Source organism: Lepisma saccharinum, chromosome 30, assembly GCF_977018435.1.
Source record: "Lepisma saccharinum chromosome 30, izLepSacc3.1, whole genome shotgun sequence".
Classification (NCBI taxonomy): domain Eukaryota; kingdom Metazoa; phylum Arthropoda; class Insecta; order Zygentoma; family Lepismatidae; genus Lepisma; species Lepisma saccharinum.
The window spans coordinates 23,838,587-23,859,414 of NC_139258.1; the positions used below are offsets into that span (position 1 = coordinate 23,838,587).

The 20,828-nt window shown below is 37.9% G+C and overlaps 1 protein-coding gene across 3 annotated transcripts in view; it reads left to right on the plus strand.

Moving 5' to 3' along the window:
* The window catches only part of LOC145981896 (uncharacterized), a 383,471-nt gene that overhangs the window by 319,838 nt on the left and 42,805 nt on the right, over positions 1–20,828 (plus strand). For 2 of the 3 annotated variants that reach the window (XM_083115385.1, XM_083115387.1), the window contains exons 1-5: positions 2,909–3,046; positions 6,288–6,713; positions 9,781–10,787; positions 18,248–18,323; positions 20,145–20,319. In XM_083115385.1, coding sequence (XP_082971511.1) covers positions 6,296–6,713; positions 9,781–10,787; positions 18,248–18,323; positions 20,145–20,319 — 1,676 coding nt within the window. In that variant the 5' untranslated portion in view covers positions 2,909–3,046; positions 6,288–6,295. Of the gene's footprint in view, positions 1–2,908; positions 3,047–6,287; positions 6,714–9,780; positions 10,788–18,247; positions 18,324–20,144; positions 20,320–20,828 lie in introns of those variants that run through there. The other variant, XM_083115386.1, reaches the window with a different exon arrangement.

Consider the following 20,828-nt stretch of genomic DNA (forward strand, 5'->3'; position numbering starts at 1 on the left):
GAGAACATTTGCCAGCAGTGTTGAATCCAGCCTCTTTACTCCAGAGAGACATCAAACTCCACGGGAGAATGACATAGACAAATTAGCCTATAAATCCAGTAAAACAATTCTAATACTTTTAATTTGGCATTACTTTTGATATGTAATTAAATTAACTGTAATTAGGTTTAATTAACTATAATTTTAAGAATTTTTGTGGGTTCCACGTCCCACTCAGCAGTTGGCCCCTTCACATATGGTAGCCTACATGAACTTGAAGCGTATCCTGATCCATCATATTTCTTAATTTAGCAGTTATCAAGACAGACGATAATTTGAATCCGTTCATTATTTTGACTTTTAATTATAAAGAGAACTGAATGAGTGCTTATTACCATTAAAAAAACAACAGAAAAATACGTTCGACGTTAAATTAAAGTGAATGAAAGCAAGCCAGATTGAACATTGTTGCCAAATTTCTTACCTATTGCCCGAATGCTCTGCCAGGTTGCACACAGGGGTGTAAGGGGTGGTCCTTTCACGTAGTGCACCCAATAGTCAACCTCGCTTCCACGTAGTACACCCTGGACTGCGGACTAACGAGGCTCTGGCGACTGGCCCCATAGCCAGTATAATTTTGTTTGTGTTGTCCTTATTTGTGCTGAGCTTTTAACGAAAGTCAGAAGATTTTAATATTTTATGATTTTGGTTATGCAACGTTAGAGTTGTTATGTGTAACGATAAGGGGCCGGACTCCGTATAATGTGATTGGTGGAAAATAGCCTTAGTGCTGACGCACCCAAAATTTTAAATTCAAATCAAATCAAATCAAGGTTGCAAACATTTTAATTTCCAGGGGGATTCCTCCGGGTCACCCCCTGAATTCATCACTGTTTGCCAAGTCAGAAGTTTACAGATAATAACGACGTAATGAAGGCGGTGTAAAGTTGGGTAGAGATTGCACCAAAAAGCATTTTTGCAGAGGACTTCCGCAACCTTGTGGACAGTTTGACCAAGCGAGTTGCGGAGAACGATGACTTTGTCGAAAATGAAATAAGACACAAACAATTTATCTAAGTAGGCTATTATTGTAACAAAGTTATTAATAATATTCCTGTTAGCCTATTTAATGACTTTTCCCCGTACACTTATGAACAGAATCGTATCCGTCTGTCTGTCAGAGACATAGCTACAACATCGCGCTAAGACGCCGGGGGTCCCGGGTTCGAATCCCGGTCTGGGCATGGATGTTTGTGAGTTTCCATTCATCAGTTTCATCATGTCATCACTCATCCCCATCTTCACAAATTAGACAAAAGTGGCACAAAAGCGAAGCAAAATAATGCAAATGAATCAATCATGAAACATAGGTACAGAAGCTACACTGAGTGGACTGAGAGAACTAACAAATAAATGCTCAATGCAATATAAATTAACTCTTGCTGTGAGGAACAACATTGAGTGTTTGATTTGACCATAGCCTACTGGCATAAAACAGATAAAACATTGCCTTCCTGTGTCTCGAATAAATATATCAGTACTATCAGTCTAAGCAATGCTTTCGACATTATAGTGAGGCCGCCGTATCAGACCACATTTATGGCAATGACCCTCTGTTGCCGCGTTTACCTACAAATGAACTTGCGGTCAAACAACCAATTAGGTCTACCGCTTAGGCAAGAAGCGACATTAAAATCACTCCTACTCGAAGCAGCCAGCAGGGAACAGGATTTTGTCAAAATACTCGTTCTGCGGTTTGAATGGAGGCCTGTTCTTATGGCGGTACTACTATAGTCAAAGCCACAAAATACTACGCGGGGTGAGGTCCCGTGTTCGATACCCGGTGGAGGCACATGGCACAGTGGTTCGGATCCCACTTTAAACTGTAGGTCCAGTCCCGATTAGCCTTACTGTGCATAAAGTGGACAACAAATCAATCCAATCCAAGATAGTAATGAAAATATATATGAGCAATTCGCCTATTATTATCTTTTGTTTGGCATTGACTGTACAATAGAACACACATATCTTGCACTATTTTCTCGCGTAGTCACCCAGTTGCTGTAAACATTTCTCTGAACGCACTACAACTATTCGATTTCTTGACAATATGAATTTGCTTCTTGTTCGAGAACCCATTGTAGAAGAACCGTCTTCACATGCTAATGAATCTTTTCATCATTCGTCGCCAGGAAAGCTTCAGGACTTACTTGAAACTAGTCTTGTTGTGCGTTGAGTTTGCGACGTGGCTTTGTCATGAAGACATCGTTCTAGGGTAGCACGATCGATACACAATAAAATATTTTGTTACACTTCTTTTTTTTTCCCTAATTCTTTAGGGGCCTCCCCGATGGCGCAGTGGTAGCGTCGTCGCCTTGTAATCAAGGGGTCCCGGGTTCGATACCCGGTGGAGGCACAAGTGGTTCGGATCCCACTTTAAACTGTAGGTCCAGTCCCGATTAGCCTTACTGTGCATAAAGTGGACTTAAAACAATAAATCAATCAAAACCTAATTCTTTAGGGATTTTATTTGAAAATTTCGAGAAGGGCAATAGACCCATCATCTCTCCCGTGCGTACGCCAGTGGTCACAACCACTTGTTTAGACTTCAGCGTCCCTTTCTTTCACCCCCTCTCTGCAAGATGTGTTGAAGACAAATAACCAAGGGGTTGCTTCCCAAATGCACAGTTAAATGTAACTCCGAACGGTATTCTTATATTTTACATAACATGTTCAGATATGAAATCACAAAAACAAATTTTACTTTTTTATAGTGATTTTCGTTAGTTTAAAGGCAATAAAATATGTAAAATATGTTACAGAATTGATTTCCGTTATAAAAAATTCAATCGTGGTGTACAACATAAAAGATATTGGCAAAGATCACAGATGAATCACTAATGGCACTCATGGTGAGTAATCTGTGCAACTGGTATACTGTACACTATAGAATTGTTTTTCAATTGAATTCTAACAGACAACTCAGTATTTACAGTTTCTATTATGTTTTACCGAATATACGTACATGGGGCGATTTGTTTTTGAGTCGCTGAAGAGCACTTTAATTGTACGTTTTATTGCGAATTTCTGTCGGAAGAAAATAGAGTACAAATCTTGTCTAGGTTTTTTTTCTTTGTAGCTGGTCTGTGGTGATTTATTCATTCTTATTTCTGGACTTTTAACTTTTTGGCCCTGAGCTACCGCAAATTAATCCTCCCTGGCAACCTATATAGAAAAACAGTCTTGACGTGACCACCAGACGAAGTGGAGCCTGGGCCACTCATAATTCTCCCTGGCAACTTCATGTACAAAAGGTCCTTGTAACCGACAGACGAGGTGGATCCTTGGCCACCGAGAATAATCCTAGGTAATTTACCTAATCCTACAAGGCATCAATTTATTCTCTATATAGACACCATCCCAAAACACATCATGTGTCCAGGGATTGCAATGTGATTTAGTGGATCACACACTACCCTGAAAACGGAGGCAGAATCAGCCTCCGAAACGTTAGTAATTTAGAAAATAACACATTGGTTAAAAGTCCAAAAATAAGCTTGTCTATTTTATTTGTTTAAACAAAGGCTGTGACTATTTTCATCAGGTGGTGAGAATAGCATATAGGGCTATTTTCACTAGCAAAATAATTACCTGAATCATAACATAACATTGTATTTTATCTTCTTTTATTATATTCAACATTGTATTTTATCTTCTTTTATTATATTCGTTGGCAGTGTTGCTGAACTTACTGGTAAGAAGTTATTTGGTAACATTATCGTATGAGGGAAACGGATTCCTTCAAATTTACAGGAGAAAGTACTTACGGAAATCATTTTCTTTAGCGTTGTGGAAGTTCCTGAATATAGATTTGATCCATTTTAATGTGAATGCGTGTTGTTTTCTGCGAAAATCTCTGTCCGACATGCTGTTTCTGCTCCCGCCATTTGCTTTCTGCATGAGAGTGCAATGTTCCGTGTGTTAAGATGATGCAACCCCGTAGCCAGTGTTTCAGCCGCGCCGTGTTTTCACTAGAACCACGTGTCGAGTATTTTTATTTTTTTTTTAACTATGTTTGCCTAACCTAACTTAACCTGGTAAATATGCGATATCGCCCGGACGGATTTCTTCAAATTTACAGGAGAAAGTACTTACTGAAATGAGTTTCTTTAGCATTCTGGACGTTCTTGGAGGTATTTTCTTTCACGGAAAGTAAAACTTCGTAGTTTAATGCTGCCGAACAAGAATTAATCACTTTTTACGTAAGAAATTGCATTGCCTGCCACATTATGCCGTTGTTTACATTGTGTGCGTGCAGATGGTTCCACGCTTTGTTTTTTCGATGAATTTAGGAGTGAAATGAGTGCTAATGGAACCTAACCTAACAGGCCTAACCTAACCTTGTGTGAATGGTTTGTGGGGCTAGCCGTGGATGGTTTTTGGGGCTAACGTCAATGGTTTGTGGGGCTACCCATGGATGGATTTTGGGGCTAACGTCAATGGTTTGTGGGGCTACCCGTGGATGGTTTTTGGGGCTAATGTGCATGGTTTGTGGAGGTAAGGCATAACTTCACCTTAAAGAATGTTCCGCAAGGCAAAATAGGTAAGTACCAGTGGTAAAATGAAGGAAATAAATGAGTGAAAGGTGTCCGGGTGTTATCGCATAATTACCCTTAACCTAACCTAACCTTACGAAAAATGGTTTTTGGGGCTAACGTCAATGGTTTGTGGGGCTAACGTCAATGGTTTGTGATGCTAACGTCAATGGTTTGCAACGTATTAGCATAATTTCAAATCCTAGCACGAAAGTAGATATTTTCCGGTGAACGAGGTTGCAACACTGTATAAATCGACAAAACACTCTCAGAATGCCCCCTAAACCAGTACGCTATCACGGCCATAATGTATTACAGATTAGAAACAACAAGTAACAGTAAGTACTCGTAAATAGAAGAAATAGACATTATCTTAGTTAGAAATGCATTATTTCACCTTAAGAAATGTTCCGCATTCGAAAATAACATGTTAGCAATGTAAAGAAGTCCGAAATATATGATTCGTAGGTGTTTCCCTCATACGATAATAGTACCAGTTATTTTAAATTAAAAATTGGTGTGACCACTAGTCACCAGGTAGTGAGAATAGCAGAAAGTGCTGAAGACCAGAAATTACATGATCAGGTGTTGGAAAGCTATTTACCGAAGTAATTTTAATGCTAGAACCCCTAAACCTGATATGCCTAACCTAACAACGAATGCATTTAGGAAGGTAATACCCCTTCGTACTTATGTCGTGACATATTAGCAGCACCAGTCCACATCACAACACCTGGCGGTGCTTTTACAACTCCATGATGTGCAGAAAAGAATTACTTGTCTCCTGCACGAAAGTAAATGCACACCAAGGTAAGCTTCATACACATCAACAACTAAAGAATACACACATCCATGTAGCAGTCCAGGCCAGTTTGCAGATCATGCACATGCAGTTTAAAATCTGGTGAAAATAGCTCAAAAGCTAGCCTCATCACCTGGTGAAAATAGTCACTCTGTTAAACAAATGTGAATCGGATTTATGAGTTACAAAATTGGCATTATTAATGGCACAGAGAAGGTAAATTTACTTTCTCTGTGGTTTAATAGAAATGAATATATATGATGTCTACTTTCATTTCTCCCTGCTTATATTTCAAATGAAAATATAATTTCTTTGATAATATAGGTTAAAATTCTATAGTACCATTTTTAAAATCCTTACCCTGAATAAATGATGAGTTCAGATACATTCGTCAGCTCTTGATTTTTGGATATTTTCAGTTTTTATTTACATGAGGAATAGGTGTTTTTCGGTCTCTTGTGGTGAAGTTGTTAGCATAGTTCTCTACAAAACCAGGTGTGGATATCGGGATAAGTCATATAGTTTCAATGTCCTTATGCCTGTAAGTATTTCATTTTCCCTCCTTCATTGTATTAACCTATATCATGTAGTATTACTGCATTTCTGAGAAATGCCAAGAGAATAAAAATATTAATATTAATATGACTGCTATATAGAAGAATAATGTATTATATATTTGCATGGACTAACATGTAATTTACCAAAGAATAAGTTCTTATTACATTGTTATACATTACATGCTAGTGTGGAATTTCAACAGCCTTCTCATTGAACAGATCTGTGCACCCTTAGTAATAGCTTTTGTAATTTTCATTGTAAAAAAGATAAACAGACAACCTGCTTGCAATGTAAGTAACTAATTATTGCTATTACTTTGAAGTTGCAGCTTAATTTGGTTTCATTAATTTCAGATAACTACATGGAGGAATCCGGTGTTGATATATGCTCATTACCTGTCGATCAAATCATGTTTCTCAGCAATGATACTTTTTCATCATCTCTTTGCAACAATTTGAAGCTGGGGATAATATCTTTCGTGTGTAAAACTGGAACTGCAGATACATTGCTTGTTCAGGATTGTAGTGATGTGGTTAACACATCCTTGTTGACATATGAAAAGGGAGTGAATTATCACGATGGAATTTTGGTTGAAGAGGTCATCCATGCTTCCCCATATTTCTCAGATGACTCTCTCTGCTTCACAGCAGATGAAGAAACGATGCTGTCATCCTCAAGTTGTTTGTTATTGAAGGAAGAAGATCAGACTACTGGCGTTTCTCAAAGTACAATAGCTCTATGTGAGTTGATAGGAAAAAGTATTGAGCAGACTGAATTAGGTAAGTTTCAATGTAACATGTCTAGCTAAGTAACCAATTAATTCTTTATTATTACTGAACTTTAATAGTAAAGCTTCACTATTAGGTAACCTTAAACACTTGCCTGTTTATCTTTTTGAGGTTCAAATATTTTTCTAAGGATTTTATTTTTAAAAAATATTAACTTATTCCACCCCTTTTTAGTGTATGTTCCACTTTCATATAACGCTACAGAAATAAAACAATTCTTTATATAAAGGGTTTGCCTAAAAGATATAGACAGTTTAATCGCTTTATAAATTGAAATTGGTTTGTTACATCAGAAAGCGTTTAGTACTGTTGTATAGAGAAAGTCTTCAAGTTTACGACCTCCGCTTTTCGTTTGGCTTCGTGACGTCAGCATCACGTGAGCACCCTTGACGTAAGTCAAGCAGTATGGCCACTAGCCAGGTGGAGATGGCTTTCTGCGTGATGGAATTTGCCAAAACAAATTCTGTTACTATCGTGCAGCGTCGTTTTAGAACACTGTTTGGTAAACAACCACCCACAAGGCAGTCAATCTACGATTGGAGCAAGACATTTAAGGAAACTGGTTGTCTGTGCAAGGGGAAAAGTCCTGGGAGAGGACAACTGGACTATCGCATTGATATCTGTAGTGTTACAAAAGGGTTACACACAGAACACTTATAACTTACCAATGTAAGCTTCAGTATGTACTCTTCAAACCATGTAAGTATTTCAGTCCTATTGTTATAACTCTTCTTTCTGTAAAACTTTGAAAGTGTCTTATTTCTTTAAGGCTAACCCTGTATTTTATCCTTTTGATTTGTTGTTACTAAAACACGTGTAGCATGGTTCTTAATTATTTTTTGATAAACTATATTCTTTTTAATATGCACCTTACTGTATGTTATGATTCATGTTATGAATTAGATAAGTGAAAGTATCCATAATGAGATTATGGTGCATTTGTCACTTCGGTTCTTAATTTGCATTATGTTTATTCTAAGTATGTTCTAAAAGTATTAGAGTAGTTGTTAACTAAAAATCAAGCAGGTTATAGAGCCCTGATGACAATTTCAGCCACATGATTAGTGAATTTCATTTCAGGATTAGTATGTACAAAGGGCGTTCAATAAGTTTTGCACAGATGGTTATAATATTTTTATTAGTTGCAATATGATGATGAAATTTTAGGTGAACATACTTTGATCCTTTGGCTAGAAGACCATGTCACTCAATGTAGCCTCCAACTGCTGTGACTCATCTCGTCCAACGTTCTTTCCATGCCTTGAATGCACTTTGGTAAAATTCAGGTGGCTGACTTGCACACCATTGTTTCACACAAGAAATGAGGTCCTTGTCACTGTTGAATGTTTTCCCCCGCAGGTGGGCCTTCAGGTGACCAAACAGGAAGAAATCCGATGGAGCCAAGTCCTGACTATAGGGAGGCTGAGGGATGACTTCCCATCCCGTGTTCACGATTTTTTGCTGTGTCATCATGGCAGTGTGTGGCTTGGCATTGTCATGATGGAGTTACGACGTGCTCTCCAGACCAAGAGACCGGAGCTGCAAGGTAAGGTCATCAAACTCCATCATGACAATGCCAAGCCACACACAGCCATATGACACAGCAAAAAATCATGAACATGGGATGGGAAGTCATCCCTCAGCCTCCCTATAGTCTGGACTTGGCTCCATCGGATTTCTTCCTGTTTGGTCACCTGAAGGCCCACCTGCGGGGGAAAAAATTCAACAGTGACAAGGACCTCATTTCTTGTGTGAAACAATGGTGTAAAAGTCAGCCACCTGAATTTTACCAAAGTGCATTCAAGGCATGGAAAGAACGGACAAGATGAGTCACAGCAGATGGAGGTTACATTGAGTGACATGGTCTTCTAGCCAAAGGATCATTGTATGTTCACCTAAAATTTCATCATCATATTGCAACTAATAAAAATATTATACCCATCTGTGCAAAACTTATTGAATGCCCTTTTTAGTTACGTATCAGTAAGGTTGTTTGATTTAAATCAAATGATTTTCAAAAACAAGTCAATGATTTAAATCAGGTGACCAGACTGGAACATTCTGTGTTTTTGGACTCTTCTGCCAATATTTTGAATGTAAAACGGGATGCCAAAAGTCTCTTTTTTTGTGACAAATGACTTGCCGGCATATAAATAAACTTTTACAAAATGTTATTTGAAAAGAAGAATGTACTGAACAAGATGCATTCATCAGCAAAATATCAATGAATGACTTCTAATTCTAAAGGACTACTTGATTGAAGTGCAGTACATATCACCATATTATGTACACAGTATGCACTTATTTAATTAATTAGTTTTCAAATGTAAACATTTTTGATGAAACAGTTTTTATGTTAAAAGGGGTAGATATAGTTTGCTGTCCTGTGTTTCCTTCAAGAGAATTATGAAAAATGTTTTAAAAATATGGTCACCTTAGATTTAAATAACTTTCAGATGAAAGAAATAATTTACAGATTTATCTACAGAAGTAATTGGTAGTTCTCATAATGACTTTTGCTGAAAGTACATTAATCTGGTAATTATTCAGGCCCTTATATTGTGTAACATTTTCAAAGGAAAAGCACAGTAACAAAACATATGTACTCATGCAAAAGAGAAATGTAATATGTTAGCTAAATTGTAAACACCTTAAGTTTCTTCCACACAATACGTGCAAATATAGCAAACATTTTGTTCAAAAATAGGATATACAAAGTACCAATTATTATAAACCATAGTGTCATTAAGTTCTAATTAAATAACAGCTGATAAAATTCAGCAAAATATAATTAAAAATTTTTTGCTGTTCGTTTTTAATTTATCCATCATGCTACATGATGAGACAGCATGCACCATCTTTAAACTACAATTTCTCATGTCACATTGAACATAATTACAGTGACAGCACCACTGTTGCTAAATCCTCAGACATTGCCATCTCCGTACAGTGCTCAGTGGATTCTTTTGGGCCAAATTTCTGTCTTGGTGTTAAATTAATGGGCCTCGTGTGTGTGTTTTCGTGGAAATATTAAATGCTGCTGTTTTCTGTGTTTCAGGTGTACAAGTTGAAGATGAAATTGAAGATTATGATAAAGATGATGGTAAAGAAAATGGCAACACTCCGGTGAAGGGCAGCTTGCAGTGTAGCAATGGGAACTTTGAGGAAAATGGTAACGACGAATCTTCAACGCTGAAAGTTAAATTTTGTGGCAAGACCTACGCAAGAAAGGAAAGAAAATTTAACGAAGTGGTGTTGCAAGAATTGAATACTGATATGTGTGCGAGCAGCAATATTGATAATGCCTGTAGCGTGGATAATGTGAATGTCCTTATCACCTTACCAAGTGGTTGCGATAAGAAAAGCATTGAGTGCACAGAATCAGAGACATTCTCTGAAGCGTACGGAGAGAAGGAGAACTCCAAGTTCTTCTGTGACAGTTGCGGAGGTATCTTTAATACGAGAAAAGGGCTTGTGAATCATGCACGAAACAATCCTTGTATATCTCGTAATGTTTGTGTGTACTGCGAGAAGCATTTTGAAAATGGCCAGGAACTTAAGGTTCACACAGACACTCACATTGAACTCAACTTGGCGTGTGATGTGTGCAATGTCGACTGTTTATCGTTAGAATTGTTTGAGGAGCATCAGTCAACATTTCATTCGGACGGGACTGGCCCTCATTTGTGTAAAAACTGCGACAAAGTGTTTTACAGTGAGATCTGGGCCGACATTCACAGGAAGAAGCAACGGGTGTGTCCAATGTGCTACAAGGTGTTTTGTTGTTCCATGAAAGTTTTACGTGATCATATGAAGTTGCATCATCGTCGCAGAATTGTCTGCAGTGTATGCAATCACATGTTCAGGAGACCGATCTATTTAGAGAAACATATGGTTATGCACAGGGAGACCATGTATAAGTGCGATAGGTGTGACAAGAAGTTTGTGTACCCTGCGAATCTCATGTTGCATAAACGGTTGCATTCTGGAGAGATAAAATGCATTGAGTGCAACAAAGTTTACAGGCTGCAGAAGCATTTGGATGAACATAGAAAAACACACCAGGTGATAGTCTTATTTATTTGTTTTTCTTGCTGCAGAATGCTCATATGATATCCTCTGCCCCCCCTCGAGAAAGTGAAGTATTTTGCATTGTTTGTGAAGAGTATGTTGTTTTCAGTTGTTTGTAGCTTGCAGAGATGTGTTATTGTGAAGTAAAGTACATCTGTCAGCATGAAGCAGAACCACCCGAAGGCTTTGCACAAGTGAATGTAGCATCCAACATGACATTTCACAACAGCAGCGGACAGGATGTTGCCTACCATTTCATAAATAGGCCTATATTATAAAATAAAGTAAATCAAACATGAAGGGGTAAGGATGTCGAATCGACCAAATATGTTTGATACATCGTTGGAAAGGGTATGAATCAAGGATTCCAGAAATGTAAAATTGAAGGTGACGAAACAATTGGAAGTGGAGAAAAAGTAGTATTAATTGCCCCCGATTCCAGGCTCCGCCCCTGGGGTGATTGACCTACCGCTGCCGCGGCCCTGCCTTTAAATGAAAACATGATTTAAAAAAAGTTGAATCCTAGTGGAAATTCACATATAGGATATTCCCGTTGAAAACCAAAATTCGACCTGAGAATACTGTGTGTTACATGGATTAGGTTCAAGGAAACCAGCTAGCAAGTAATGTACTGTTTGACCAGCGATCTGAGAGCTCTCGAGTTTTCTGCGCATGACCAAAGTAGCAGAGTCCAGTCGTAAATTGGGGGAGTTTGCGGAGGCGCTTCTCTGAAACGTGAGCAGCGCGAGTGTCACGTGGGGAAAGAAAGCAATGTTGCCAACCGGAGAATATTGACACAAGGTATTGGAAGTGCTCTGGCCGTGGAGAGGCGCCTTTGAAAAAGTTGAAGTCTTGAACATAGTGCCAGTTCGGCATCTTTGACCCAACCCCAGAGAAAGCTGACTGGATCCGTATCTGGTTTTGAGCCACCACCATGGGCATCCGGAAGGGGGAGCACAAAAAATGAAAGTCAACCAAAAATTATGTATTTCACACATATAATTTCATTTTAGCCACAATAATATGTGTTAATTATTGCATGATCACCATAAATTCAAATTTAAGAAATTTTTTTCATGGAACCACTATTTTTTAAGAAAATGTGCCTTGTTTGCACCCTGGAAAAAAAAATACCTTCCTTGTCCCTCCCTGGAAAAAATCCTGCTGACGTCCATGGCCACCACCTGTTTTTCTGTAAAGCGATGTTGTCACTTTTGCCTGCAGTGTTTAGACATCCATTCATTCACTGCGTCGTTTTACTCCCAAGGTCTTCATATTATATATAAAAAAATAGCACAGCACAATAATACAACCTAGCTAAGATAAAGAATCGCAACCTTGCGTTCAGAAATCTCTAAGGAAACCGAATTAGCAACATCTCATTTACTCCACGTGGACTTGACCAGAGCTGTCATTTCTTGGACGAACGCTATTGGTGGGAAAGGTTTCAGGGAACGATTTATTTGACTCCACGTGGACCTGACATGTGGTTGTTAGGGGGAAAACGGATCTTTTGGAACTTTCTTTGATGTAAAGTGAGGTTGGAATCAGGACGAGGAGTAAACAAAACGCGGAAAGACTTGAAGTTTGTTCGTGTGTGTGTTTGTAGTGTGTTCGTGCGAAGTTCTGTATCTGCTTTTGTAATGATGGAGGTAGGGCTGTCACAACGTTCTGGTGTTAAACCTCTACACAGCGCGTGCAAGCAGATGGTGTACAATGTGCTTCCATTCTGCGACAAAGAAGCATTAGAATGCCACCCCCTGATTCCAATTTCGGAGGCTACAAAATGTGCCAGTGCAATTGCAGGCGTATCAGAGGCGACTGTGAAGAGAATTCACAGTGAAGCAAATGGCGAAGATAACCTGCAATTTCGATCACCCTGAAAACACCAGAGAAACAGCATTATTGAGAATGTCGCTTTAGACGATTGTGAGACTGCTGTAATAAGAAGAGCTGTACATGAATTTTACGTGGTCGAGAAAACTGTGCCAACCATTCATAAATTGCTTCCTGTGTTGAACGAACGCATTGGGTTTCGTCGGAAAAGTGAAACCTTAAGGAAAATTCTCCACGAGATCGGTTTTTGTTTCAAAACGTCACGGAACAAAAGAAAGTTCATCATGGAACGAAATGGATATAGTTTTAGCTAGAATCCTGTATTTGAGAACAATACGACGTTAAGGGAAGAAAATAGGCCTCTTGTGTTTGTGGACGAAACGTGGATAGACAGCAACCTTACATTTGGATAATGCTGGCAAAGTAAAGACGAATGTGGAGTGGTTCAAACCGGTAATGCATCATGGTGCATAATTGTTTTGTGTGGGGGAGAAATAGGTTTCATAGCGAATTCAAATTTATTGTACAAAGCCAATACAACAAGTGGAGATTATCATGGTCAGATGAACTCGACTATCTTCGAAAAGTGGGCAAAGGAAAAACTAATTCCGAACCTTCCCCCTATTGCTGTTGTTGTTATAGACAATGCCCCTTACCACTCTATCATATTGAACAAGGTTCCAACAGCTTCCAATACTAAGCAAGTAATTTTAGATTGGCTCCCTGCAAATAGGATCGTGCATTGTCCGAAATGCGCAAAGTTGAGTTAATAGACCTGGTGAGAAGAAACGTGCCTGCAAGGAAAATACTCAAATTCGACACGATGCTCCAAGAACATGGATACGTTGCTTTAAGGTTACCTTGAGGTTATCCAATATTAATGACATTGAATATGTCTGGGCAGATGTGAAAAGATTTATTCGCAATCACAACGTAACTGGTGACACAAATATGTCAAATCTGTTGATGTACTCTGAACAGGCGATTAACAGTGTCACAGTCGAAAAGTGGAAGAAACACTGCTCTCATGTCTCTTCATTGGAAAATATCTGTTGGGACAGAGATGGAATAATCAAAGAAGTCTGTGAGCCTCTGGTGATCAATTTAAATGACAGTGATGAGTCAGCTTTCGATTCGGATGACTTGAACGATTGAACTACTTTCACAAAAGGTATGCTATTTCACATTTTTTTTTCACATAATTTTCTGTACAATGTCATTCAAATGTTTCTGTTTTTCTGTATGCTTATTGTGTTGCACATCATCTTTACGAACATTTCACTTGCGTCTATTTTGTTGCAATGAAATTTTCTTCTTTCTGTTTTATTTCTTGCCAATATCTTGGAGAGGACGCGACCCCCATTCTAACGATGCCCCTATAAGTGAAACTGCAATTCTTTACCCTACTATCCTTCTACTTTAAATTGTAAGAAGGACAAATGGTATGGTTGTGATACAAAACAAGTCCTTGTGACAATCCTAAATTACTTCTGTGCATGTCCCTCAGTTTTCGTTACTTATGTTCTGGTGGATAAGCATCCTCGCAGATTGGTAACACTGTTCAACGTGCAACCGCAAATGGTGTTCTCCCACCTGCCTTCCGCTCATGAACTTCCCTTTTTTCTTGTCACTTTGCCAACTGGAGCTCTCGGATCGCTGGTCAAACAGTAGTAATATTTTTTAAATTATTTCATAGAAATGTAACTTTAAATTGAGGAATGCACAGTGGCAATTCGAAGTGTTAAATACATACTATTAGCACACAATTTTTTTTTTTACTCAAACAGTAAAACAGAAGGGTCGATTGTGCAGTCTAACCCATGAAGGACTGAAAACTTATGAAACCAAAATAGAAATGAAGTTATTACGAGTGTTAGGTTTATTGATGTTTATAATTTTATGCCATTAAGTTTGGTGCTAATAGCAATATTCAGTATATTTGTTAAGTTAGGGGTGCGAAGTGATGGAATGATCCTTTGCATGTGTTCTTTAGCTATTTCAGTTTGCATACAACTGGTTTTTACTAATAAAAAGCAGTGAAAGTACTCAGAGATTGCAGGTTTTCACTTACACAGGCCATACTTTGGGATCAAATTTCTCTGTTGTGTGTGTTTTCCACATGCTGGAAACAATTTTATATAACGTAAAAAATCGATATCTGTCAATCAAAAAAGTTCGACTTAGTTCTTGAGAAGTATAGTGTGTCAAGAACCCTATATGATATGTGAATGGGTTTACTGATAACTTAATGCTGTTGCTTTAAGGTCCAACATCCATACGTTGGTTGACTTTTCCCAAGTTTATGGATGAATAAACAAAACATTTTGAAGTGAGTGGGAAATAACGTTTGAAATTTGTAGAATGTTTCTAAGGTGCAGACAGCAGTAATTGTGTGTTCGTTTTGTTCTGAAAGGCAGGATGTGGAAGTCCTTGCTCTCTTATATTTTGATTGCTGGAATTATTGTAGTTGTTAACCCACTGTACCTCCTTGAGAATTGTTGTTCATTTTTTTTAATTCACAGATTTCAATGTTTTACGTAATATAGAATTGGTTCCAGCATGCAGAAAACTCAAATAACTAAGATATTTGATTCCAAAATATGGTCTGCGTAAGCAAAAACCTGCCATCTCGGAGGACTTTCGCTTCTTTTTATTAGTAAAATCCATTTGTATGCACTAAAATAACGAAAGAACATGTCAGCTATTGCTATCAACTCCAAACCTAGCAATGTGATATTAGAGCTGCTGTTGTGGAACATAGTGTTGGGTGTTATATTCACTTGGGTAAAGCCTTCAGGTAACAGACGTACTTTACTTCACAATAGCACATCTCCGAAAGCTAAAAACAATGGAAAACACTCGTAAACAATATAATCTTCATAAATCATGCAAAATAATTCACTTTCTTCAAGGGGTACATAGGGTCAAGTGTATCAAATTATTTTTGGGTGAAGGTATGTTGTATATTTACATTTGTGTGTGTGTGTGTTAATAGGAAGAATGAAGTACAGAAATTTTAAAGTAATCAAACCAAGTTTACCTTACATATTCCTTTGGATTAAACAATGTCATGCCACTGCAACAAAAGGAAAAAAAAAACCAGAGGAAATACTAAATCCAGTCTTACATTATACTGCAGGAGGCCTTAGAAAGAGCGCTTTGCGGACTAACGTCGCTCGCACACTGTTGCCGGTACTCTCGTGTCGTCTGCTCCTCGGCTGAACAAACAGGCTGAGGTAGCAAAGAGGAATAATATTTTGCACGGTGATTTCAGTGCTTTTCAGTGAATGAAAGAATAGGCACATCACTATGAAATTCCCGTACACTGAAGTCAAGGAATATATTGTTTTAAAAGACGTAGAACAAGTAAGGGAAACAAATGAAAATTCTAATGCATTATGCCAAAAACATGTAACAACATAATTTAGCAAAAAAGGGAAATTAATTTAATACACACGTACCTTACGTTTCATCCAAAGTTTGGATTCCTTCAAGTCCACCCTCAGTCTCGTCGGATTCACTGTCATCCAGGGTCTCGCCATCGGAGTCAGATTCACTTCCAGATGATAGAGAAGTGATAAAGTTATCTATAACTTGATCGAGCACTGAGTGTTTTTCAGGTTAGAAGTTTTCTTTTCCGCACACATGGTCGCATGCTTTACTCCAGTTTTCCGTTGTCACACTGTCAACTGCCTCCCGAAATAATTTTTCAACATCCGACATCTTGAAATGTATGTTGTATTTTGCCACATAACCTTTTACATGCCCCCAGATAAGTTTAATTCACACATATATGGTTGGAGCCAAAAAATCAATTTCATATTGCCGAAATCTATCTTTGTGTTGTTTGATCAATTCATATAATTTTGGTTTTACCATATCTAACTCGAAATAAATTTTTGTCTTGTAACCAGGCCTGCATTTCATCCTTTTTTGAATTAGAGATTGGAGCTTTGTTAATAACCTTGGAATGATATGAGGCGTTATCCATAACTATCACTGAATGTGGAGGAATGTTGAGTAATAGTTGATTTTCGAACAATTCTTTAAATTGATCGGCGTCCATCTCCTCGTGGTAGTCTTTTGTTGATTTAGATATAAATATCAACAAAGCATTCAAAGTAAACCCATTAGAACTTCCCGCATGAACAACAATTATTCGTTGTCCCTTTCCTAGTGGTGTTTTCAAAGGTGTTGAGCTTTCATCCATCCATAATTTGCCTTTGGTGTGGTTTGCATTAACCGACGTTTCGTCAAGGAATACGATAAATTGTTTAGCCTCCCTAAGCCTTTTCATTTTTTGAAGATACTCGCTTTGTTTGGAAATCACATCATTTCTCTCTATCAAGTACTTTCTTCCCAAATCATTTTTTTATAGACAAACCCAAGTGCCGTAATCACTTTTCTGAAAGCTTACATAGAACCTTGACATGAAATAACCTCCTTTGCTTTGTTGTACATATCAGGCAGGCTCAGAATGCACTTGTATTTGTATATATCTAAAATGCTTCTACATAAGAGAGATCTATCAAAATTGTCAATATTTGACTTCGTGGCTTTCCTTCTCTTCTTACCTGGAATTTTCAGAGGGGGACCCCCCTGGCATCTGCAGCTTCCTTTTCTTTCAGAATGAGCCGAATGCAAGATTTCGAAAGACCTGTGGCTTTACACGCACTGGTCATCACCAAAATTACTTAAATAAATGGTTCGTTTTTGCTGCACACATCAAATTCTGACTAAAAAAAATGTATACACATTCACAACCAATTCCCTCGCATCTGATCGTATACTTGTTCCTCTATACGTAAACCTCCTACAACATATAAACACTAACACCACAACAAACACAGGTAGCAGCATTTCCATCTCGAGCACGTATTATATTTTGAGCACAAGCGTGCTCACTCACAACAGGCAGAGGTCACTCACCCTTCTAGAAGGGTGCAGCGAGCTAGCTGTGGCAACCGGGCTCGCTCATTCACGGACCTGATTGGTTCTCGCAGACACACCCCCATATTGTCGTCTGCTGCAAGCCCACGAAGCTATCTTTTTAAGGCCTCATGGACTATAGCTCAACCTGAATTCAGTGTAAATCTACAGCTTTCTTACTTCAGGATTGTGTGAGAAAGAAATAAGAAGGATAACCTGTGAGGCTAGAGCCTAATTATAGATCCACCAAGGCATCTGAAACCCTGGCGTGGGAGCAGTGGCGCTAGTGTTGCTAGTTAAAGCTACAGGGATGCCTGTAGTTTGCATATTTTCCGAGGTTTCAGATAGCTTGGTGGATTTATACAAAGTGCTGTCGTCACTCCCACAAGTTTACAAGTCAGTTAATTTATGTGGTTCCTAATAGATCAGAATTATGTGACAATTTCTATTGAATCTTTATAAATCTTAATGTAAAAGTATGCCATATGAATCTAGAAGTTGTACTTCAAAATATTCATAAATTCAGATCTGAGGCAATCAGAATATTAAAATTGAAATTATGTAATACTTTTTTCACACAATAGTGGTGCAAAAAAATCTGTAATATCTATTGCAATTGATTAATCTTTATGATGTTAAATTTGTAACATGTTTATTAGTCTTATACTTTAAATTCTATTTTTTTATAGAACAATGGAAAATTCAAATGCAGACATTGTGATATGACATTCATGCATACCAGACATTTGGAAAATCACATCAAAGGTAGGTAATGTACTTACTGTTCAGTCTGGTTTGATACCTGGTGGAGGCACATGGTGGTCCAGATCCCACCTTAAACAGACTGTAGGTCCAGTGCCAATCTGTGCATAAAATTGAACTTAAAATAGATTGACTTTGGCTAATCGCAATGGTGAGGATGGGAGATGCGTAGATGAAATAGATGAAGGGACAAGAAGAACACCTATGTTCAGGTCAGGAATCTAACTTAGGAATTTCAATGACAAGATTAAAAGTTAACCACTTAGGTACTGAGGGAGATAGAGGTAAAAAGAAAAGTAAATTATCTATTGAATGAAGCAACAATTAATTTGTAATGTGAAAAATGATTGTGAAAATTTCTGATTTTCCCTAGTATAAAATTCCACCTTGAAAGTTCCATGAATGAACACCATTTTAGGCACTTCTGGTCAGAGTTATTCTATTTATAGAGTCTCCAGGTGTAATATGTGTAATAGTTTTTACATATATCGTAGACCCACATGGCAGTCCACACTCTGGACTGCCATATGAGAGTCCCGGGTGCGAATTTTTCCAGCAGTGTACCTGCACAAAGTAGGTTTGGAGTTCACCCAGCCTCTAACAAGTGGGTCAGGACATGGTGCTTTGCAAATAGCCGAGATTGTGGATTTGGGGGGCTGTGCCTTCTCATTCCCCTATAAGTTTTCAGGCCAGGTCCTTATGTGCAGGGGGAACTTTACCTTTACCTTAACCCTTTATGGACGGAACTGAGAGGACCAAGTTTTCCTCAGGAGACAAGTTTTTTTTACTGTTTTTTTTTTTAAGAAAATCATAGCTGTTGTTGACTGTTATTCTTTTTTTTTAAAAAAAACCTACACCACTTCCACTTTCCACAGATATACAATATGTTAAATTTTTATATACATTTTCTCACATTTATGATTTTTTTCTGTAACACTTTACTTTTGAAAGTAAAAAAAAATGTAATATTGCATTTTAGTTACTAAAAACATATTTTGATTAGGCAGTATAAAATTAATTCATGAAAATAATTTAAAAACTTTCTATTAGGATCAAAATCATCACTAACTGCAAAATCCGAATCAGAATTATTGTAACAAATTTCCATGTGTGGATATAAATTATTAAATGCTATTCTCAAGAGTACACTAGACTCTCACTAATCTGGCCATTCCTTGCACATATGGGTGCTGGATTCACGGAAGTGCCAGATTATTGAGAGGGTCGGAAATTACGTACTACTATGTAGTTTAAACACATAGGGACTATACAGGCTGTACTTTACGTGTTTCCTTTTAGAAGCCATAGTATGTACTGAACTTTACTGTAAGAAAGTCACAATTTTGAATACTGAACTTATGTATAGCATTGTTTAACATTTTTAACTAACAACATTGTTGAACACGATAATTCATTGTTGTGCGTGTCATTTCTGCTTGAGTGACTACAGGCGGGATGTGGGCCAGACTACTGAGAGGGCAGACTATTGAGGGCCGGATTAGCGAGAGTCTAGTGTATAAACAAAAGCGTAACTTAATTCGACACAATTATAAATAAAATACTGCAACAAAGAAGATGCGACATCTAGTGGGTGAAATTTGAAAGACATGGTTACAACACATGTGCACAAGAGACATGGTGTGATAATAGCCGGTTGTTCATTCACATTGGAATTTTATAGTGAACGACAAGCTATGCCTGCAGCTGTCTTATTGGACGTAATTATATGATGGGTATGTCTGTTGCTTGTCCGGAAAGGGTTAACTGTAAGAAGACCAAGACATGAGATATTATGATAATAACATGTGTCTTTAATCTTATCAGGTAAACACACTCCAAGGTATGTGGAATGTAAGATATGCAAAAGGCAAATACACATCCATAGCTACAAGCTTCATCAAGAGCGTCATGAAGCTAATAGCCTCGATGCAAAGCTTCCGTCATGTGAGATATGCCAGAAGACATACAAGCATCAGACTACAGTCAGGGAACATCAGAGGTGTGTATATTATATGAGATAAGGTGGGTTATAAATAAAATGTTCCTCTTGTATTGATAGTAATATTCTACAAATCCTTGCTGAGACGTATAATTTGACATTTTCATTGAAAAGTGCTGAGTAAGAATTAAGACCAATGAAAATACTGATCATATGAGGGGGGTACCCAAAAATAACCAGACCTTTCTTTCTTTTTTTCCTTTAGGCTGTTGTATTAATCTCTAAACTTAAATATGTTAGCCCTCTTCAGATGAGTCAATGTACCTGTTCCAATGTTTTTTTTTCCACTGCTGGAAATAGTTCTGGAACCCTTGACACGAAAAACAGGTCAAAGCTATGAGCATATTTTCTATCACCTCATCCATGTCACTGAATTGTTCTCCTTTAAATGTTTTTCATCGATGAGAATAATAATAAGTTGCATAGCTAGATCTGGCAAATAGGGTGGGTGGAGCAAAAGTCACATGCTGTTCTTCGGACAGACAAAGCTGTGTGTGCAGGAGCATTGT